This window comes from Terrapene carolina, unplaced genomic scaffold (assembly GCF_002925995.2).
Source record: "Terrapene carolina triunguis isolate 2854851 unplaced genomic scaffold, T_m_triunguis-2.0 Scaffold96, whole genome shotgun sequence".
Taxonomy (NCBI): Eukaryota; Metazoa; Chordata; order Testudines; family Emydidae; genus Terrapene; species Terrapene triunguis.
The window spans coordinates 3,108,829-3,133,038 of NW_020664447.1; the positions used below are offsets into that span (position 1 = coordinate 3,108,829).

A 24,210-nucleotide genomic window follows, 5' to 3' on the forward strand; every position below is an offset into this window, starting at 1 on the left:
GGTCTGGGACGATGCCCAGTGGCTGCGAAACTTTCGCATGCGTAAGGGCACTTTCATGGAACTTTGTGACTTGCTTTCCCCTGCCCTGAAGCGCCAGAATACCAGGATGAGAGCAGCCCTCACAGTGGAGAAGCGAGTGGCGATAGCCCTGTGGAAGCTTGCAACGCCAGACAGCTACCGGTCAGTCGGGAATCAATTTGGAGTGGGCAAATCTACTATGGGGGCTGCTGTGATCCAAGTTGCCAGGGCAATGAGAGACCTGGTGATATCAAGGGTAGTGACTCTGGGAAACGTGCAGACCATAGTGGATGGCTTTGCTGCAATGGGATTCCCAAACTGTGGTGGGGCCATAGACGGAACCCATATCCCTATCTTGGCACCGGCGCACCAAGCCGCCGACTACATAAACCGCAAGGGGTACTTTTCAATGCTGCTGCAAGCCCTGGTGGATCACAAGGGACGTTTCACCGACATCAACGTGGGCTGGCCGGGAAGGGTACATGATGCTCGCGTCTTCAGGCAGTCTCTTCTGTTTCGAAAGCTGGAGGAAGGGACTTTCTTCCCGGACCAGAAAATAACCATTGGGGATGTTGAAATGCCTATCGTGATCCTTGGGGACCCAGCCTACCCCTTAATGCCATGGCTCATGAAGCCGTACACAGGCAGCCTGGACAGTAGTCAGGATCTGTTCAACTACAGGCTGAGCAAGTGCCGAATGGTGGTGGAATGTGCATTTGGCCGTTTAAAAGCGCGCTGGCGCAGCTTACTGACTCGCTCAGACCTTAGCGAAAAGAATCTCCCCATTGTTATTGCTGCTTGCTGTGCGCTCCACAATATATGTGAAAGTAAGGGGGAGACATTTATGGCGGGGTGGGAGGTTGAGGCAAATCGCCTGGCCGCTGATTACGCGCAGCCAGACACCAGGGCGGTTAGAGGAGCACAGCAGGGCGCGGTGCGCATCAGAGAAGCGTTGAAAACCAGTTTTGTGACTGGCCAGGCTACGGAGTGAAACTTCTGTTTGTTGCTCCTTGATGAACCCTCTGCCCCTCCCCCACCACCCTGTTAACTCTACTTCCCTGCAAACCAACCACCCCACCCTCCCCTACTACCCTCCCCCCTTCGAGCACCACTTGCAGAGGCAATAAAGTCATTGTTGCTTCACATTCATGCATTCTTTATTAATTCAGCACACAACTAGGGGGATAATTGGAAAGGTAGCCCGGGATGGGTGGGGGAGGAGGGAAGGAAAAGGACACACTCCAATTTAAAACTTTAAAACTTATTGCTATGGAAATCATCTAGGGTGGAGTGAGTGGGTGGCCGAAGGCCCCCCCACCGTGTTCTTGGGCGTCTGGGTGAGGAGGCAATGGGACTTGGGGAGGAGGGCTGCTGGTTACAGAGGGGCTGTAGCGGCGTTCTCTGCTCCTGCTGCCTTTCCTGCAGCTCAACCATACGCAGGAGCATATCACTTTGATGCTCCAGCAGCCGGAGCATCGACTCTTGCTTTCTGATTACAAGTTGACGCCACCTCTCCTCTTCAGCCCGCGTTTCAGCACGCAACTTCTCCTCTTCAGCACGCCACCTCTCCTCTCGCTCATATTGGGCTTTTTTAAAATCAGTCATTGACTGCCTCCACGCATTCAGCTGTGCTCTGTCAGCGTGGGAGGCAGTCTGAAGTTCAGTAAACATTTCGTCACGCGTCCTTCGCTTCCTTCTTCGAATATTCACTAGCCTCTGCGAAGGAGTAAGATTTGCAGCTGGTGGAGAAGGGAGAGGTTGTTAAAAAAGATACATTTTAGAGAACAATGGGTAGACTCTTTCACGTTAGATTTTGCTGTTCACAACATCACACAGCACATGTGCTTTCGTTACAAGGTCGCATTTTTCCTCTTATATTGAGAGTCTCCTGGTTTGGTGTGAGAGATCACTCACGCAGTGCCAGGACACAGATTTCAGCTTGCAGGCAGCCATGGTAAGACATATAGTCTTTGGGCTTTTTTAACCTTCTTAACATGTGGGGATGGTTTCAAACAGTTCTGCCCTCATTTCCCATACCAAGCACCCGTGCCATTTAAAATGGGTTTGCAATGTAAAAGGAGGGGCTGCGATTTCAGGGTTAACATGCAGCACAAACCCAACTAACTCCCCTCCCCCTCACACCCAATTCTCTGGGATGGTCACTTCACCCCTCCCCCCCACCGCGTGGTTAACAGCGGGGAATATTTCTGTTCAGCAGACCAGGAAGGGGCACCTCTGAATGTCCCCTTAATAAAATTGCCCCATTTTAACCAGGTGACCGTGAATGATATCACTCTCCTGAGGATAACAAAGAGCGATAAGGAATGGATGTTGTCTGCATGCCAGCAAACACCGGGACCATACGCTGCCATGCTTTGTTATGCAATGATTCCAGACTACGTGCTACTGGCCTGGCGTGGTAAAGTGTCCTACCATGGCGGACGGGATAAGGCAGCCCTCCCCAGAAACCTTTTGCAAAGGCTTTGGGAGTACATGAAGGAGAGCTTTCTGGAGATGTCCCTGGAGGATTTCCGCTCCATCCCCATACACGTTAACAGACTTTTCCAGTAGCTGTACTGGCCGCGATTGCCAGGGCAAATTAATCATTAATCATTAAACACGCTTGTTTTTAAACCATGTGTAATTTTTGCAAAGGTACACTCACCAGAGGTCCCCTGTGTGCCCTCAGGGTCTTGGGTCAGTTCGGGGGTTACTGTTTCCAGGTCCAGGGTGACAAACATATCCTGGCTGTTGGGGTAACTGGTTTCTCCGCTTCCTTGCTGCTGTGAGCTATCTATGTTCTCTCCATCCTCATCTTCCTCGTCCGCCGAACCCGCTTCCCCGTTTGCAGAGAGGGACTCATAGAACACGCTTGGGCTAGTGGTGGCTGCACGCCCTAGAATGGCATGCAGCTCCGCGTAGTAGCGGCATGTTTGCGGCTCTGCCCCGGACCTTCCGTTTGCGTCTCTGACTTTGTGGTAGGCTTGCCTTAGCTCCTTAATTTTCACGCGGCACTGCCGCGCGTCCCTGTTATGGCCTCTGTCCTTCATGGCCTTGGAGATCTTTTCTAATGTTTTGCCGTTTCTTTTACTGTTTCGGAGTTCGGCGAGCACTGCTTCATCTCCCCAGATGGCGATCAGATCCTGTACCTCCCGTTCGGTCCAGGCTGGAGCTCTTCTGCGATCCTGGGACTGGGACTGGGACTCCATCATGGTTACCTGTGCTGATGGGCTCTGCATGGTCACCTGTGCTCTCCACGCTGAGCAAACAGGAAATGAAATTCAAACGTTCGCGGGGCTTTTCCTGTCTACCTGGCCAGTGCATCTGAGATGAGAGTGCTGTCCAGAGCGGTCACAATGAAGCACTGTGGGATAGCTCCCGGAGGCCAGTAATGTCGAATTCCGTCCACATTAACCCAATTCCGACCCCCTAAGGCCGATTTTATCGCTAATCCCCTTGTCGAGGTGGTGTTAGGAAACCGGTTTAAAGGGCCCTTTAAGTCGACAGAAAGGGCTTCGTAGTGTAAACGTGTCCAGGCTTAAGTCGATTTAACGCGGCTAAAGTCGACCTAAACTCGTAGTGTAGACCAGGCCTAAGATTCTCAGAAGCACCTAGGCTCCTACATACCTTTAAAAATGTTGCCCCAAGTCTCTACGTTCCCTTTCCCATTACTCACACGTGTTGCTGATGGCACATCATAGATTTATTCTAGATACATTAAAAGACTGAACAATATTGCCCTGGAATTTGGGCCCCTTTTCTTTTTGTAGCCTGTGATACGTTGAGTGGGACTTGCAGATGAAGCTTCATTGGTTCTGGACATTAACACCACCTGAAATTATTGGTGAACCAAAGGTACAGTTTGGATGTATGTTTGTTGGGAGTTGTCCACACTTGAGAATAGTCCAGATTCATAAATTCTAATGCCAGAAGAGACCATTGTGATCATCCAATCTGACCTCCTGTCTGACACAGGCCATAGAACTTCCCAAAATAACTATTTTCAAAAATATCCAGTCTTGATTTTAAAATAGTCAGTGATGGAGAAATCACCATGATCTCCTTGGTAAATTGTTCCATTAGTTAATTATTCTCACCTTTAAAAACTTACACCTTAAGTCCAGCCTGAAATTGCGTAGTTTCAACTTCCAGCCATTGGATTGTGTTATATCTTTCTCTGCTAGATGTTCCCCATGTCAGAAATTATAGACAGTGATCAAGGCACACCCTCTAACCTTATCTTTGTTAAACAAAATAGATTGAGCTCCTTGAGTCTATCACTCTAAGTCATGTTTTCTAATCCTTTAATCATTCTTGTGGCTCTTTTCCAAACACTCTCCAATTTATCAACATCCTTCTTGAATTGTGGGCACCAGAACTGGACACAGTATTTTGGCAGTGGTCACACCAGTGTCAAATACAGATGTAAAATAACCTCCCTACTCCTTCTAGAGATTCCCGTTTATGAATCCCAGGATTACATTAGCTCCTTTTGGCCACAGCATCACACTAGGAACTCATGTGCAGCTGATTATCCATTATGATCCCCAAATCTTTTTTCTGAGTCACTGCTTCCCAGGATAGAGTCCCCCGTCCTCTAAGTATGGCCTATGTTTTGTTGGATACATTTACAATTAACCATATTAAAACACCCATTTTGTTTGCTTGTGTCCAGTTTACCAAATGATCTAGATCTCTCTGAATCAGTGACCTGTCCTCTTCATTATTTTCCAGTCCCCCAATTTTTCTGTCATCTGCAAACTTTATCAGTGATTATTTTAGGTTTTCTTCCAGGTCATTGATAAAAATGTTAAACAGCAAAGGATCCCTCTGAAAACACACCCGCTCAATGACAATTCCCTGTATGCAATTACATTACGTCAGTCAGCCAGTCTGTAATTCATTTAATGTGTGCCATGTTAATTTTACACTGTTTATAAAATGTTGTGAGGTACTAATTCAAACACCTGATAGAAGTCTAAGTATTCAGCAGCCAGTAACCAGGAAGCTGGTGCTGACCCCGGATGTAAATAAGGACAAGACAGAGTTTGCATCCATTAGTTAATAAAGATAATTCCTGATTAACCCAACTGGCAATTGAGAGAGACGCGCTGGTTCAAACCTTTGCATGTCTCTGCGTCTACACTTACACGGCAGCTGTGGTGAGGCTACACCATGGTGCTTTTTTCTAGTGTGGACAAAACCTTGGGTCCAGTAACCCTTGGCAGACTCCACTCCAGTCTTCTCACTCTAACTCAGTAATTCTCCCCCACTTCACTAAACTTCTTATTTGGCTTGCCTGAGTCACTATCAGCTTCTTTAACCTTCTTCACATCCTTTTCAAATCTCATTTTGGCTGAAAGTACAAGGGAATGGATGTTATAATGCACAGTGGCTCTAATACATGTAAATTCTTTAGAACTAGTTAGGGTGACCAGACAGCAAATGTGAAAAATAGGGACAGGGGGTGGGGGGATAATAGGAGCCTATATAAGAAAAAGACCCCAAAATCGGGACTGTCCCTATAAAATCGGGACATCTGGTCACCCTAGGACTAGTTGCCTTCACAGCAGGGGCTACTCATTTCACAGTATAGTTATGGTGAAGAAAAAAAGCGCCCTCCACCATTTGTGCTAGTTATGTGCAGATTTTGTGGATTTACTATAGCTAGTTAGTTGTAAATGACAGATGGAAACTAAAAAACAATGAAAAGTATCCTGCCCAGGCTATGCAACTGCTGTTGTTTACTGAACACAAATAGCTTCATAGTAACAAAAGAAGCTTATTAGGCATATAGATAAGCACCCTAGCCCTGCCCTTCCACACACACCCACACCCCAAAACCTACAAAGTTATTTCAAAAATTTGGCAGGCTTCCCGTTTAATTTTTTGTATTCTACATGTTTTTATACGTTTCCTCCCTCAGGTATTGACCTAGAGTGAGAGAGAGCCCTTTCTTCTGTACAGAACTTCCTCCCTCAAGGAAAAACAAATACAGCGATTTATACATTTAATTAAAATGTATGTTTTTAGCATCTTTTTAATAGGCTGCCTTCATCTATCTCGATTGCTTACTGGTAGTGTGAAGAAGTCAGAAGTATTAGGTAAGTAAGTTTAGAGCCAATGGGAAATGTCTGTAGGCTCATCTTGTGTTAGGCAGGTAAACCAAACTACCCAACTCTGTGATTGAAGGTTAGCTGTAAAGGAAGTTAAATAGCTAGAACAACGAGGAGGCCTTGTGGCACCTTCGAGACTAACAAATTTATTTGGGCATAAGCTTTCGTGGGCTAAAACCCACTTCATCAGATGCTGACACAGACTAACAGGGCTACCACTCTCAAATAGCTAGATTATTCATGGGTAGGTGGGTGTTATCTTCAGAGCCATGAAAATATTTACAGATTGGTTATGGCTCATGTTTACTTACAATTTACAGAGACAATCTGGAAGTATGCTGGACAACTTTGGAACTTGTACAGTAGCTTTGCTTTACCATGCCTCTTATTTCCCTTGTTAGGCTATATGCGTGGTCTGAATTACTTGGAAAGGCCTAAGCTCACTCCCAGACCTGAGACTCCTGCATAATAGTACAATATGCTATTGCTAAACACCCTGTTAGGTATTCGTCATTTGCTACTGCTGGAATGAGAAATCCTACCCACAGTTATTACTGCACATATTTTAAGATAAAAAATAAAATCTATTTGCAGAGAAAAATTGTTAGATTAATAGCATCCTCACGCAGCAGTCATTTTAATCTAGTAAAAAAAAAAAACCACCACAGTGGAAGGTCCTGTAACGTCCGTATTCCAGCACTGTGCACGAACATTTAACATTGCTGAACAGCTGCGAGTAAAGAAGTTCCGTTTGTTATAGCCACTCAGTGCAATTTGCTCAGTAGTATTCTGCTGCCTGTTGAAGTGGGTCATTACCTATTTAACCTTTATTTTTACTGCTGAGATAACCACCACTAATGACCCAATTGCTAAAAAAAATGTTTTCATGGTATTTGCCTTGTAAACATCTAGCTCTGTTTTATGAGGGCCATTCTTCTTTGAGATTTAAGGTTGGGATTTTCAAAAGGTGCCTAAATGGATTGGGGCTCAACTTTAATCCAATTCCAATGGGAGCTGGGTGCCTAACTCCTTTAGGCAGCTTTGAAAATCCCACTCTAAAGCTTATTGTAAATTCCATGCACCCTCCCCCCCAATCTTTTACTATTATACCAGATTTACTGCAATTCTTTTCTAATTCTTCAGCTTTTTAGGCGGAACACATTTCCTCTATCAGGAAAAATAACACTTACCAAACTTAGCAAAGAAATTACAAGAAAGTGTTCAAACCGTTAGAGGGAGAGAACATACATTTTCAAGAGACTGATAATGGGATGTTGATCCTTTCACCTGTACATTGCCAGTAGAAGCCCAGCCCAGAGCTGTGGTTCATGACAGTCTGTGTATGCTATTTGGCAACTTGAGTGAAATAAATTGTTGGTGTCTTTACAAATCCAAGTCAACAGGTCTACATACCATAGAAACTGATACACAAGAAAAGTTAAACACATAAAGTACAGTAGAACCTTAGAATTACCAACACCACAGTTACAAACTGGCCAGTCAACCACACACCTCATTTGGAAATGGAAGTATGCAATCAGGCAGCAGCAGAGACCCCCAAAAGGGGGGGGGGGGGGGGAAAAAAAAAAAAAAAAGTACAATATTGTGTTAAATGTAAACTACTAAAAAAATAAAGGGAAAGCAGTATTTTTCTTCTGCATAGTAAAGTTTCAAAGCTGTATTAAATCAATGTTCAGTTGTAAACTTTTGAAACAGAATATTTTGTTCAGGAGTTACAAACAACCTCTATTCCTGACGCGTTCGTAACTTTGAGGTTCTACTGTATTGACTAACTTGAATTATTATTATTATTATTATTTTTTTACCTGTCAGCAGGTGTCAAGCCTTCTATGGATGACTGAAGTCAGCTGTTCAGTGCCGGATTTCTTCATAATTGCAATTAATTGGTGTTATTGTTCTTTCACATCTGGCACTACAAATTAATCAACACAGTATAGAGCACCAATAAGATCAAAAGACAGCAGTTTAGTTTATATGTGAGGGTTGTGGGGGTGTGTGTGTTCTTTAAGAAAGCCTGACAGATGCCATGAAGCACTCTGGTCAGACTAAGACATCTGCCAGGGATGTCATTAATACATAAGTATTGCAGTTTCCAGTAGTAAAGAACAGGATAGAAATTACAGCTGAATTGGGAGGAGTGATAAGCTGAGATCACAGAGATACTTTCCAGAAATAATATGGTGTTGGACAAATTAATTAGATGTAAATAGGCCTACAATCAAAAATAGAAGCTATAAATCTCAGACAATTATCAGAAATTTAAGAGCAAAAGTAGGTAAACTAACATCCCTAGTACTAGAAGAGGACCTCGACATAAAAGGCATTTCTGAAACATGGTGGAATGACAAAGACAGTCAATAGAACACTGCATTATCTGGGTATACACTCTACAGGGAGGACAGAGAAGGTCATAAAGGTGGGAGAGAAGCAGTAGCCCTGAAAAGGTTCCATAGAAACTAATGGGATAAGATTGCAGAGTAGAGAGGACCACATGTCTGTATTTGTATCCACATGGATACAAATCTCAAGTCACTGTGATACTAAGAGTTACACCACTGGCCTCCATGTCAAGAAAAATATATTGAGTGAAATCAAAGAGGCAACTGAATTTAATAAAGAAGTAATAATGGGTGAATTCACCTACCCACATATAAACTTGTCAGATGTCACATCGGGACAAGTTTTATAGAAGCAATTTCTTGACACCTCAAATGATTGCTTCTTGAAACAACTAGTTCTTGACCACACAGAGAGGCTACGCTCCATTCAGTCCTAAGTAACCCAAAGAAGTTGATCTAAAAAGTGACCATAGTTTAGCCACTAATTTATTGTGATCACTTTGTAATTAAGTTGAACATCCTGAGAGAAGCGATCATCTAAAACCTCTCCAGCGCATCATCAAGGATCTATAACCTATCCTGAAGGACGATCCCTCACTCTCACAGATCTTGGGAGACAGACCAGTCCTCGCTTACAGACAGCCCCCCAACCTGAAGCAAATACTCACCAGCAACCACACAACAAAAACACTAACCCAGGAACCAATCCTTGCAACAAAGCCCGTTGCCAACTATGTCCACATATCTATTCAAGGGACACCATCATAGGACCCAATCACATCAGCCACACCATCAGAGGCTCATTCACCTGCACATCTACTAATGTGATAGATACCATCACATGCCAGCAATACCCCTCTGCCATGTACATTGGCCAAACCAGACAGTTTCTATGCAAAAGAATAAATGGACACAGATCAGACATCAAGAATTAACACATTCAACAACCAGTCGGAGAACACTTCAACTTCACTGGTCACTCAATTACAGACCTAAAAGTCACAATTCTCCAACAAAACAAAACAAAAAAAACCCCACAGACTTCAACGAGAAACCGCAGAATTGGAATTAATTTGCAAACTGGACACTATTATATTAGGCTTGAATAAAGACTGGGAGTGGATGGGTCATTACACAAAGTAAAAACTATTTCCCCATGCTAATTTTTCCCCTACTGTTACTCACACCGTCTTGTCAACTGTTGGAAATGGGCCATCCTGATTATCACTACAAAAGTTTTTTTTCCTCCTGCTGATAATAGCCCACCTTAATTGATTAGTCTCATTATAGTTGGTATGGCAACACCCATTTTTTCATGTTCCCTGTGTATATATTTTCCACTGCATACATCCGATGAAGTGGGTTTTAGCCCATGAAAGCTTATACCGAAATAAATTGGTTAGTCTCTAAGGTGCCACAAGTATTCCTCGTTCTTTTTCCTAAATTAAAAAGGATACTTAAAAAAATTAGGAAGCAGGTAAAAAATGTAAAGTCAAATGTGAGGAAATTAAAATCCTTAGAATCACCATTGAAACTATGTAAACAGAAGGCATACTGTGACAGATATGCAATTTCCTGCAATAATCCTTAAAAAACCTTAAATTTTAGTATCTTTGGAGTCCACTGTATTAAATGCAAAGGTGTGTTATTTATATTATTGAGGGCCAGGATTGTATGTAACTTCTCTAAGGAGGAGATGTGATGTGAACCTTGGGAAGTGCGATGAACTTCAAAGGACTGTATTGAACAATGTGCCAGACAAGAATGGACTTTTGGGACAAACAAAATCTCAAGTGGTTTGTCTGAGGCATTGGGGGAGCTGAATGCAAATTCCCACTTGTGGTTATGCAAAAACCCAGCTTTTGAAGCTATGCCCTGAGGAAGGGACCACTGTCTGCTGATCACCTGTTCTCAGAATCTCAAGAAGAAAGGCCCAAGCTGACTGATCTATTCATGGGTGGGCTAGTTCTGAGCTAAGGCTGTTCCGAACTTGTAACCACACAAAAAACCCCTTTGTGGAGCTGAAGGACTGATCCCCCCCAGAGCCTTTGTTGGAGTTGCGGGGTGATCTCTGGTAAATTTGTCAACATGTGTGTATGTTTTTTTAATATATTTTCTCTGTAATACTTTCATTTTAAGAATAAATGTGCTTCCTATAAAGACCCGAGTGTTAAGTTGTAACTGCTGGCAATTACAGCTGTTCATAGCTTTCTGAGAGAAAGCAAAGCACAGAAGCTGGCCTGGTTAGGCAGACTTGCTTGCTGGAGATATCGCAGTATAGGCAGTAAACTGTGCAGCCTGAAAAAACTCTGATCAGAAGGGAGAGAGATGCAGGTCTCTGCCTAAGAAAGCTGATAGCTGAGTAACTGAAAGTCTAGAGGCAGTGTCCCTGGTGGTGAACTAGAGGTGCAGTTGCCCTAATCTCTGTGAAAAATACATATCCCAAACCAAAAAGGAAGCAGGAATGCAAGAAAAACACAACATGGTTTATGGCCAGGTGCAAAAGGTAATGTGAGCCAAAGAACTGTCCTTCAGAAATGGAAATCCACCCCAATTTATGCCAATAAAAAGAAACAGCCACTGAAGGTAAAATCTAAGATCAAAATCCTACCTTATTTCCAAGAGCCAAGATGTGAGAATGAAAATGAAATTATTTTTATATAGCAGAAACTGGAAGCCTGCAAGAGAATCAGTAGATCTGATGGAGCAGCGAGGATTAGAATAGAAGCTAAGTAATTTCTTTGCCATAAAGGATATTAGGGAGATACCTGCTCCAGACCTTTGCTCTTTAAGTCAGTAAAGATAAGGCAACCAGAGACTGAAATGTCAAAAGAGAGGGAACTGGGACAAATTGAAAATTAAGGCGTAATCCATCACCCGGACCAGGTATTGTATAGCCAGACGTTCTGAAAAAATTTAAGAACCTTGTGGCAGACCTGAAAAACATATCCAATCCCTCATTAAAATAGCCTACTAGATTGGAGGACTGCAAATGTTATACCTATCTTTAAAAAAAAAGTTTTAAAGGTGGTTACTTTAAAAGCTTTTTCTGTACTAAATAGAGTGGTTAAATTATAAGAACAGAGTTCTCAAACACTCAGATACGATAAAGACAAACCAGCACAGCTTCTTGTAAAGGAAAATCATGCCTCTCCAATCTACTAGAGTTCCATTATTTTCAGCCCACACTCTGTAATCTTGGGTATATGTTTCTGGTAGCAATGTTATACTGTTCTGTCTAAACAGAATTTAGGATATTACATTACACATTAGTTAGAATATAGGCTATACTGTGCCAGTGTGACTTAAATAAAAAGACAATGGGCTAAATTTTGGTCCCAGATACTGTACATGTGCACAACATGGACAGAAGTAAATGGGAAACTGCACAAATATACCTAAGAGCATAATTTGGCCTAGTGTTTTTCATTGCTACACTGGAATCAGTTTATTCACATGCTGTGAAATTTTTTAAAATATTTTCGCAATTCTATGTTATATACTAATTATCCACTTCTTTTCAAAAGGATGGGTTACAAAATCAGTATCGATCTCTTCTCCTATAACTACAAATTTTCTCCCCTGATGGTACAGAAATCCATAGTTCTTTAACAGCACACAGCCACACTACCCTGTTGTGCAGGACAGGAAGAAAAATGGTGTCTAGATGGAAAATGACGGGCCAAAATTTAGTTCTGCAGAATGTAAGTATATAATCCAGAATTTGGTCCCAGGCCAATACTCACGTGAGCCAACACAGTGAGGCCATCTTCTGAAAGATGGCAACACAATTACTCCTAACAATATGCTGGGGCACAGGTTTATTATTATTACTAACTCATGGGGATGCTTGCCACATAGTGAATCACAACATTTCCTTCAGCACTTTTTTCCCTTGGAGGTCTCCCATCCAAGTACTCCTCAGACCTGACTTGTTTAGTATGAGATCTCATGAGATCACTGCCCAAGGTGGTATGGCATTAAAGTTTGAGAATAATTTTCACATCTGAGCCTCTTATAATGGTCAGAATCTGGGTCACCGTGAAAATTGCGTTTTAACATGTGGTTTGACTGAGCTCTTCGCTTGCCCTTTTCTCTTACAAGAATTTGCAGTGAAAAGACAGAGACACTTCCTTTGCCCGTAGATAAACCTCAGAAAATCCTGATGCACAAGTTGAATAGCATGAAAGCACTATATAAATGCTTCAGGAATCTGTTGATATTAGAAATGTCTGCTGTTGTGCCCATATGTCTACTTATTTCCATACTAAAGACATTTACTGTATATGTTTGCCACAAGGGAAAACTACTGTCTACAATTCAGCTATATTACTGGAAGTGCAGTACTGTATTTGTATGTGTCTGAATCTTACATTTCCAGGATATGTACAGATCCGCATTTTATAGCTCTTATCTTTGAAAGACTCCTCCAATCTGTGTTTCACCTCCCAGCCAATTAGTGAATATGCCTCATTAGGATCACTCTGTCTATATGGAACTTGCTACCGCCCGGGAGAAGATGCATTCTATGCACTGTTCTCAGCAAAGTTAATGATCGTTATGGCACAAGGGAGGGGGATACATCTTATAACTGAATGGAACAGGGTTGAGATGCAAATACAGCATTTCTTGTAAAGTAAATTAAGCTAACAACAAGGTAACAAATTGCTGTTAATATTAGATTAACTTGTTTGGAAAGATATGAAATCAGGAGAGCTGGATTGTCGATAGCCAAGTGTTCAATAAAGCTAATGTACCTCAGGAAAGTAGAGCATCCATCTGAAATAGAAAGGTAAAAAAAAAAGATTGGAGGGAGAGCCAGAACCAGCACAATTATACCAGCGTTAAAGATAAATTTAAAGGAGGCTCAAGTTTGCTTGTTTTCAACACTGACTTGTTTTTATTTCAAAATCAGACTGAGTCACTACCAGCCATTAGACCAGGAAAAAAACAAAAAAAAAAACAAAACAAAACATCCAAGATTTTTTACATTAGGAATCTAGAGCCTAAATGCCACATTGATCTAAGAATAAGTAGGCAAATGGCAAATAGTTCAGAAGTTAAAGCAAGTTGCATGTGTTTTTCAGCAGCACCATGCTGCAGTAATTCTGCTAGACTTTGAGTAAGAATCATTAAGACTCAAGCAGAGGGGTCATTGACAGTAGCATTCTGAATGCAGGGATTGAGGCAAAAGCTGAAATGTCAAACTTCATGCCAGTGGTCACTAAACAGATTAAGCAGCGGTTATCTTGAGCAGTAAAAAAGGCGAGCTGCTAATACTAAATGATTAGAGTCTAAAATGCCATTTACTCTGGTGTGATTCCTCAAATGAATATTTATACCAAGTGATGACTAACACACCATCAAAAGAATTTCATGTTCTGTTCATCAGAGTGTCAGTGATTATTCAACAGCAGGTCTGTGCTTCAGTACTTGTTTCTATTAAGCAAATTTGCAGTGTTCAGACAAAAAAATCATGATTGCATTTTCCTTCTGGGATTTTTTTTAAGAAATCACATTCTATTCCATCATAAGAATGTGGGTCACGGCGGGTGGGCCTTATCCAATACATATATATGAAAGTGGTTATACAGGCACTGAGCAATTTCTCTCCTGTATTTTATATGAAACTGCTGGACATTTGCTGCACTGTATTCAAAAGGAGAAACCACAATGCATGCAGCGCTTTTCTCATTTGCCCAGCAACTCACAGGCTGAATTTCTGCATGCAATACACAAATCTGGGCAAGACAGGAAAAAAAATAGAAATCATTCAGTCCAGGAAGCGTCTTATTAGGCATCCGGAATCAAATTTACAGTCAGTCACTTTGCAGGGGCACAATACTAATCCTGACTATCAAGCATTAAATCAACTATCCCTACATTTACTGGAGTGGTTAACCACAATTTTTAATGCAACTGACACCCGATAACATATACGATGTTATGCCCATGGTAGGGTATGGTAAGTCATTGGAAACCTTGATGATCAGAAATGTATTAACCTACAATTCCATTCCTGCAGCCCCATTGTCTCTTTTAAATGCAATTGCATCCAGCCTTCAAATAATGACATTAATACCACTTTGCAAACTATGACACCTTCCATCCAAGGACCTCAAAGTGCCTCACTAGCACTGTTGCATTAATCTACATTGCACCCTAATGACGTAGCCATTATCTGCGTTTTAAGATGGGCCTAAGGAAAGTGAGACACAGGGGACTTGCCTAAGTTCTTAAAGGAAGTCAGTGGCAGCACTGGGAATAGGACCTGGCTCTCATGAATCACAGTCCTGGCTTTCACCACAAGAACATCTTTCCTTCACTAGGTGATAGGATTTCAGAATCTGGCACGCACACACAAATATATTTTGCCTCATCACTAATGTTGAAGTTTAGGACCTATCACGGTCAAGGATTTGTGAAAAAAATTAGAAGATGTAAGAGCACCCCATCAAGGAAAAGCAATCAAGAGTGTAACAGAGCAGAGTTCAGCCCTGTGTTTTTGGTGTTTACGATACCTGGAAAAATACCCTGGTGAGATGTGAAGCTTGGCTGAAGACAACATGCCAAAACTGAACTGACATACTTCTACCAGGAGGTGGCTTGATGAGGTCACAAGCGTTTCCCCCTTCTCCACCAATTGAACACTAAGTACTTGGGGATTTTTTGGCAGGCATCTATCTGCAATGATGCCTACAAAAATCCTGACAATGGTTCAGCAGCTGGTGGGCTCTGTTTAAACAGGCTAACTGGTATTGACTGATTGTTTCCTTGTGCTCCTGCCAGGTGTTTGTTGTTTCCACCTGTTGTCTCGTCTTAGACTTTGATCATAAACACCTCTGTGCAGGGACTGTCCTGTGTTTGTATAGCGCTTACAATGGGTCTCCAAAGGAACCCTAGATGCTACCATTGCACAAGTAAATAAAATAATGTAAGCTATGCAGAAAGCAAGCCACCAGAATTTTATTTTTTTGCCATTTCCACGCTGGGTGGAAGTTTTCTAATGTTTGCAGAAGTGTTTGCAACAGCACATAACAGTTCATGTAATTGGAGATGATCCTTTCTACTGGGGCGTCCTCTCTCCAACAGTCCGAAAAAAGAGGCAGGCTGAAAAGGAGTGCTTGAAACTTCTTGCTCCCTAAGCCTACTTCACTCTTTTGGAGGGTTTTTGGTACAAGGACATCATGGAACATGCTATTCAAGACTGCCAGAGATGGTTTTCTCGGTTTCCATAGTTATTTTCCTCCCCCACTGGGACTGGAGAAGATAGAGCCAAGGAGACTAGAACTAGGGAAGGGAACAGAAAGGAGGCCAAAAGAAACAGAGAAGGGTGCTGTGGATGCATGATGACAATAGTTTTCTTTCATTAACCTTGAGTGATTTCTGCAAAGCAAAAAAAAAAACATCATTAAGCTTTGTTAGCAAGTAGAGCTGGTTTCAGACAGCCCAGTCATGTCCACATTAAAGAGTGCCTCATTAGGAAAGCTACACAGTTATCTTCAGTCAAGCCTTCCAAACCCCTTTATGTACTATTTTTTCATAATAGGATACTCGGAATTCTGAACACTGCTCCAGCTGAATTTGCACTCACCTTTTGTACAGCACCAAATCGTCTAGACTCAAGAAATCTGCTTCAGAACAACTAAGGTCAGAGCCACTAAGGTCTACTGCTACGTATTGTCTTTGGTTCTTGCTTTTGGCCAATCTGGAAAGCTTACAGGAACAGGGCAGGATGAGAAACTGCTAATACGTTTTTACCCATTCAGTGTATTTTTTGTGCCCTACCAAGGCAGAGAAACAAAATCTCATTTCGGCACTTCCCCTTAAACCAGGAAGCGAAGAGGTACTCAAAAAAGATTGCATGCTTAGCTTCAAAGCTTCAAGAAAACTCAATTCTTTTATTAGAACTTGCGGACAGTCCCCAAGTACAGATGATCTAATCTTTTCTTTCTAGTCCTACATATCCTACTTATGCCTATTAGCTTTTTTACCTACCATTGTGGCAAATGTTTTTATGTTTCTGTCCACTTTACTTCTAGCGCAGATCACTCTCCTGGCCAGCATCTTGCAATTTGTAACCATTTAGGCCAGTCCGTATTGCAGTTCAAGTCTCTCACTGTGTTTTTTTGGTTTACAATCTACATCAACCCTAAACCATTCATCAGTCTGTGGCCTATTTTTTCCAGGTCCTTTTGGATTTCATCTTTATCTGACATTAACCTGTCTGCCATTCTCATGATTCCTGCTGATTTCCATTGGTTGTGCCCCGCACACTGTGCCACTGAACAAGATTACGCCAAAAATCCATCAGAGATATTACATATGCCAACTTCTTTCTCCATCTCCTTCTACCCTCTGACATCTCTTACTAAGTCACTTTAAAAATAAAAGATAAACCCCATTTTTTCTTTACATTAAGGAAAGAACTTCAGGAAAATTTAATCTGTGCCTAGACAGTTTTGAATAGTATCAATGGCAAATTGTAATGTTTCTTCTATATCTTAAGGCTGTGTGAGCACTCCATCAGAACATGTGATTCAGTAGAAAAATGTTCTCGTGTGTCCAGAGAGAACTTTCTTCTTTCTGTTTGTGTGCCTATTGTTGAGGCTACATGAAACAAGAGCCATCCCAGATGCGCCTCTACAGAAAAGATAACTCAGATATTCTCAGCTTAAGGAAGCAGACAGGTGGTTCAATCACACAAAAGAAACTTGTCTATACAGACCACACAGCCATTTTATAATCCAATGTTCTTAAGAGCCACTTCTCTACAAGCTACTGGATAGATTTCTCCCTTCTATACTTTGCCCTAATACTTCAACTTCATTGTCAGTACGGCATATGACTGAGTAATAATAGAACTGATTGGTGGCCAACGTGTCTAGGCAAATCTTTTAAAGATAATTTTTATCCTTTTCACTGGAAGAAATTAAGTTATATGATCTTGAAAGAGCATTTCTTAGACATCAAGAAGTAAGTATCAGTTCTCTAAAGAGATTCCTTAACTGGCACCAAAACACTTCTTTCAAACTTTAAATAAGCCTGACAGGGGAGCTAACAAAGCTGGGTTCCTATCATCACTATGGGATAACACCCCTACCATCACAAATGTAATCATTTTAAACTATGGAAGGAAATCGTGGATATGCACATGCCAATTTTTTCCTTGAATTTAGAGCATGAAAGGTGGCAAAACGACAGTACTGGATATGGTAACCGATTTAAATCAAGAAAACAAATACAGTTTGGGTAGTGAAAAATGAAGACTCTCCTATACTGTCACAAGCAGCCTCAACCATGAGCTTATTTGATAGCCTCTAGTGCTAGGAAGGCTATTTAATCCATGCTCCCCCCACCCCCCGATGAAATTGCTAAAAGGAACCAATTGGTATTAACTGGAGGAGTGACCTATTGAAAAGACTCCTGACAGCCAGAAACAGAATGGAGACCAAACAACTCATTTCACATGGCCATCCTGATCCTGAAATATCTACCTCTGTGTTCAAGAGAAGGAATGCTCAAGATACACTATGAGGTATGTTAGCTTATTAGTGATATCTCAGTGCTTCTCTTACATCTCTGGTGTTCTGCTGTTATTTTTTTAGTTTGCTCAGCTTGAGTTCTGGATGTACTGTGAAACACAGTTAAAGAAAATAGATATGAGAGACCAAGATAAAACTGTACATAGTATTTGTAATGCAGAGGAAACAAGCAATATGAGATTCAAGATCAGTAGCCGGCTATTAATTCATGCTGGGAAAAAATTGAAACAAACAAAGAAAAGAAAAGCAGGGAGATATAGTACATAGAACTGAAGTAATTGTTTACCAGTGCTGGCTGCAATGTATAAAAATGGTGTTGGTTGTACGTAAAATTGTTTGGTGTGATCCCATACCCTGCACGTGAATTGTGTAACACTGACAATTGCCACAAAGAGTAGCCTGAATAGAATTTGGAGTTTTTTTTAATCAGTCTTTTTAAATGACCTAGATTAACTGGAATCTGACAGCTTGTTGTGTGGGAGGTCACAACAACTGGCAAATGACAAGCAAAAAGATCTGTAAAACAGGTGATGTGGGTTCAATACCAGGCTTCGTTTGAAGTCTCTGGCATCAGCTGTTTTGGTGCCTGACACTTGGAAAACTGATGCCCTGTATAAGAGAATTAAGCCATGCCAAAGCCCTGAAATGAATATTCTGATCAGTAACTGGCCACCTGTTGACAAGGCTAGATAGATTCTATTCATTAGGGTTCATACTGAAGAGATACTGTATTAGCTGGTCAATAGGGTTCTTGGTCATAACATTGCTCTGTCTGGACTGATGTGCTTTCACTTAAAGGAGGCCTGTGTCCACAGATACCATTCATGGTGAACAATTAAAGAAGTTGTTTACCACAGTCCTCATGGGGATTGACTAGTGATGCAGTAAAGATTCCCCAGCTATCACCCACACAGAGCTCATTTACGCCTTTTCTACATGACAGCAATTGTGGAGACAAAACGTGATGTGGTTGAAACTGAGAGGTTGAATTTCAGAGCAGCACTTCCTCCCCCAACTCTTGTCTGTTTTTGTAGTAGTTTAAACTCTTGCCCGTTATTTTATTTCATGAGCGTTCCAGGGATCTGTGTATTGTTTTAAAAAAATATATCTGGTCAGCATCAAGTGCAGGAAACACAAGCCCCAACTGTATTACGAATAAACCACAACTTAAAATGACCAGGAAACATTCATAATTTTTAATTCACACCAGTAATAAAATTGCATTACATTTTTCATAAAATAAATGTTCCAGTTTATATACAGAAATCAGACTGTACAGAGCCCTCCCCCAGACCCCAAAAAACTCACAAACATACAGGCAATGCAGTGCTCAGCTAAGCAGGCACAACTGTACATCTAAATTTGTAACTGCTTTGTGTTGGGGGCGGGAAAAAAGTACTACAATGTATATAGTCCTTTCTGGACCAAGAATTAAAAAAATATTGCAGGCAAGCTGACAGACGCCCCTCACTGCTTGTGTGGCTGAACGTCCATCCCACAGTGCTTCAGCAAAGCAGGGATCGTTATTGAACTTGGGACTCAAAACTTCCATTCAGCTGCCCTTCCTCATAGTCCATCTGACACAAGATCATGTTGTTCTTCAGGAAAAATTTGTCTCCCACACAAAATCTGAAATGTAAAAAAAATTAAAAAATAAATAAAGTCACGCAAGTCCAAATGTTAGTTGGCATTAACCAGGTGGCAGTACACCGAGGAAAAGATCAGAGCATTAAGTCTAGAGGTAGTGGGTGCCCAGATGGAAAGGAAAAGTTATCTTCATTATGAACTATACTTACCGGACTGGAATTTAGGGAGGCAGGATACAGTGGATAGGGCACTCGACTAGGAACCAGGCGACCTGAGTTCTATTTCTGGCCCTGCCACTGATCTCTAAGAGACTCAAGTCACTTCACCACCTTGTTTCCCTCTCCTACCTTTTGTTTGTGTTGTCTATTTAGACGGTAAGCTCTCTGGCACAGAGGCCCTCTCATACTATGCATTTGAACAGTGCCTAGCACAAGAGGCCCTGATCTCTGTTGAAGCCTATAGCTCAGGGGTCAGCAACCTTTCAGAAGTGGTGTGCCAAGTCTTCATTTATTCACTCTAAGGTTTCGCGTGCCAGTCATACATTTTAACATTTTTAGAAGGTCTCTTTCTATAAGTCTATAACATATAACTAAACTATTGTTGTATATAAAGTAAATAAGGTTCTTAAAATGTTTAAGAAGCTTCATTTAAAATTAAATTAAAATGCAGAGCCCCCCGGACTGATGGCCAGGACCCGGGCACTGTGAGTGCCACTGAAAATCAGCTCGCGTGCCGCCTTCGGCACGTGTGCCATAGGTTGCCTACCCCTGCTATAGATACTACTGTAATAACAATCCAACATGAAAAGTGATGGAAGAGATCCCCAAATAGACATGAGCTTTCAGAATTCACTGAAACTGGGAAGCAAACCGATTATGTTACACAAAATGTTTGAAATGTTCTACGGTATTCAAATTTCCAGGTGAGGCAGTGTTTACACTAATTTACAGGCACTAAATGGCTATTAAGTCCTTCCTCACCCGCTTATGTACAGTGCTGAACAATAAATAGAAGTTTCTTGATGGATGGCTAGACTCGGTTAACCTTTATCTTCATGGAATGGAGCATGAAGTTCTCTGTCTACCATGTAAATTGTTCTGTTTGTATTAAAGTTGACAGAGAGAGACTTGTGATATTTAACCATTTTATTTGATCATTAAGGTCAAAAAGGTTGCACACAATACCTGCAAGGTGCAGTTTGACAGCCACTTGGCTCCTCACACCTCCTGTTTGCTATAGGTGTAAAAGTTAATCTAGAATTTTAGGATAATACACACAGTGCTCTTCACTGATCTCCCACTCAAGGGCAGAGTCTGACTTAGCACATGCTAAGTGCTTGACAACAAAGCAGGACATAGGTGAGACAGCCTCAGTGTCCTAAGCCAGTCCCACTACTTCAGGGCAGGTACAGGCAAAGCTGGTAGTGATGCAGACAGCCAGTTCTGAAAGACAGATATATATGGTGCACACATGTCCAGCCAGCTAGGAACTGGCAGATATGAACTTTAAAGAGGCAAAAATATTAGCTAGAAGTTCAGGGGAGAAATATAGGCCCTACACAACATGAAGCCCACGGAAAGAGGACAACTTTTTCCTCAGCAGAGTCATGAAGCCTTGAAAACGTGTCCCTACTATGTAGGGTGACCAGATGTCCCCATTTTATAGGGACAGTCCCGATTTTTTGGTCTTTTTCTTATATTCTTATATATATTTCTTATATTTCTCCTATTAACCCCCGCCCCCATTCCGATTTTTCACATTTGCTGTCTGGTCACCATACTACTATGCATGGTTGTACAAGGGAAATTCTCTAGTCCTGATCTGGAATAAGTTCTCGGCCTGTGATAGTCAGTGGGTAGCTAGAGACTGAAAGCCTGCTATCAGACTGGATAGTCTGAATTATAAGAGTCTCTCCAGCACCTCATACAAGTTTTCCCCTAATGGATGCCTATAAGTCAGCTGATGCCTTGCTTAATTTGGCAAGTGGGTATAGCGAAAACCTGTGGCTTCCACAGTGCGCTTAATTAATATGGTTCATTGTGTGATTTAGCTCAGCACCCAGTCTCCTCTCCTAGCTTGCACCTGAAGCCCTCTTTATAATAGTCTGAAATTCAGCTAGCTAACTTTTAACGTTGTATTCCAGAAAAGAAACAAAAGCTGCTTCTTTAAGAGGAGACTCCAGTTAAAGCAGCATTGCACATATTCTCCTGAAAGTCACAGCCTCACCAATGGATTTGCTGAATATACAAAGTCTATTAGCCAACATTTCCCAGACTGCAACTTAAGACACAACTGCTGACTTTCTGCTACTTAACGTTACTTAAACTGTGACCATAAAACCCAAGGAGCAGGAGTACAAAACAATGTCACGCCACCAGCACAAATGCAGCACAGTCAACAGCCACCTCTTGCCAAATCTAGCTGGGGTCTAGAGCAGCCGTGGGAGAGCTGAAAAGTGATTCGTAGGGTGTGGTTGAGTGTAGTTTCTTTTAAAATCAGGTGAAAACCAGGCATCGTGGGGTCCCATGTTTATCTCTCACAATGTGCTCAATTTACAAGACAAAGATGTTTTTCTCCAGCTGCCAGCCCTGAAAACTCAGCATGGACCCAGCAGGAAGTGGAGTTCTTTCCTTCTCATGCCCAACTACCAATCAAGATTTAGCAGGCCCGTGTCACACCCAAAGCGTTTTATGCCTGTGGAAACCCAGCAGTTTTCTGGAGGTTGATGTGCGAGGAAAAGGGAACCCAGCCTTCATTCACACCGTGAGTGCCGAACTGTTAGAAAAACCTGTCTTACTAAGCGAGTTTCATCAGGAATCAGTGAGACACGAACATTGAACCCAGGATGCCATTTTTATAAAGTGACTTTCAGAATAGAACTCAACACGAGAAAAAGGCAGGTGAACTGCTTGAAACATCTTAGGATACTGATGTGTCAGCAGAGTACTGTGGTAAAAAGAAGATTTAGTAGTTAGACAACAGCTACTTACCCTTACAAAATGCAACATGAGTTAGGCCCAAGATACATTTTAGGAATCAGTGTTTTTGACGTGCATTGGAGACGATAGCTGATGGAAATATTTCGTACCTAACACTATTAAATAAAGTATTATTTTGCCTTTTTAAAAAAAAAACCCCACTATGCTAAGAATGGAGCCTGGGACTCTGAAAAAAACAGGGTAATACCAATAGATCCCAAAAAACCTAACTGAGGACTTTGCCTGTGAGAGGCTGCTCACTATTATGAGTTTTGTCTCTGGGGAGGGAGGTGCTGAATTCCTGCCAGCGCAGTCACAAAATGGATAGGTCTGCCAATGCTTTCTGGATAGCATTAAGGTATATCAAAAGCATATTAAAGACAGAATTAAAAATAGGACTATGCACCAAAACCCTGGGAAATACAGTTTGTCTGCAAGAAAGTACGCTCCCTGTCCAGCACACCAACCACTAGATGTCACTATAACCTCAGTGGAATAACCCTATTAAACTGGGGACAGCTTGATTTATTGCAGCTGTCAGTATTAATAGGAAGGCATTCTACCCCCAAACAAATAATGCCAGCTTTGTGTTTGATACAGTGCCTTCAATTAAAGCCACCCAAACTACATACCGTGTGTCTGATTCTCCTCATACATGCACTGCTGGGAGTCAGGTGTAACTCCTCAGACTTCAACCAAGTTATACGGATATAAAACAAGTGTGAGAGGAAAGTCCGTCCCTGTATTTTGATATGTTCTCACAAATCTAACATGAACGCTAGAAAGGAGGTGTGAGCATATGTGTGTGTAAATATCACACACACAACTCCATATTGACTGAAATTCCAGAGTAATTGAATGTGATGTATCTTATTTTTAAGTGAAATATCAGGTACGTTAACTTGGCTTTGAAGTAACGTGCTTTTCTCCCATTGAGCTTACTCACTCTTTTCCTCCTCTTTTACCACATGTCCCTTCATAAACAATAATTTGTGGTTCAACGGGCAGCCTAAGCAAGGAGGGGGAAGTTTTAAGAATGCATGCTTCAAAAAGGGAGACTATGCTGCATTTAATGCACTCAGCTTCCAAGAGGAGAACTCAATCTTCCAACAAGTGCACCAAAATCAAGAGAAAAGCATGCCCTAAAGTCTTTGCACGCGCGCACCCCCCCCTCCCCCATTCAGTCTTTTATAGATACCAAATGAGTCAGGCTGAACCCATATGTCCTTTCATTGTATACGTTGATATGCATTTCTCTCTGCATCTTCCAATCAGGTGTGGTACAGCCCCATTTAAAACTACCCCACAAGCAGGCTCTATTGCTTATGCAGCAAACTGAAGAGAGCACTTCGTAGTCTCCAAAAGGGCTTACCTAGAATACATTTCTCCTTCATACCCTCCTCACTTCTGAGCCTGTCAGAAGTCTGATTTAAGTAACTCTGAGTTAGAAGTACTTGTGCAAGAGAGGGTCCTATCTCCATCTATGGGTGTTCAGCAAACAGGCTAGATGCTGAAAGATCTCAGAAGCTGTTCATTCAGTTGCATTACAACTATTTCAGAACAGCTGTCTGGTGCCTACTGTGCCTGGATCTGCAGTCCTTGCACC

General features: G+C 41.8%; 1 protein-coding gene across 3 annotated transcripts in view; it reads right to left on the reverse strand.

Moving 5' to 3' along the window:
- Positions 1–19,221: 19,221 nt before the first annotated feature.
- LMO1 (LIM domain only 1) overlaps positions 19,222–24,210 on the reverse strand; it is a 76,164-nt gene continuing 71,175 nt past the window's right edge. For all 3 annotated transcript variants that reach the window (XM_024196385.2, XM_024196376.1, XM_024196394.1), the window contains exon 4: positions 19,222–19,668. In XM_024196385.2, the coding sequence (XP_024052153.1) occupies positions 19,563–19,668 (106 nt within the window). In that variant the 3' untranslated portion in view covers positions 19,222–19,562. The remainder of the gene's footprint in view (positions 19,669–24,210) is intronic.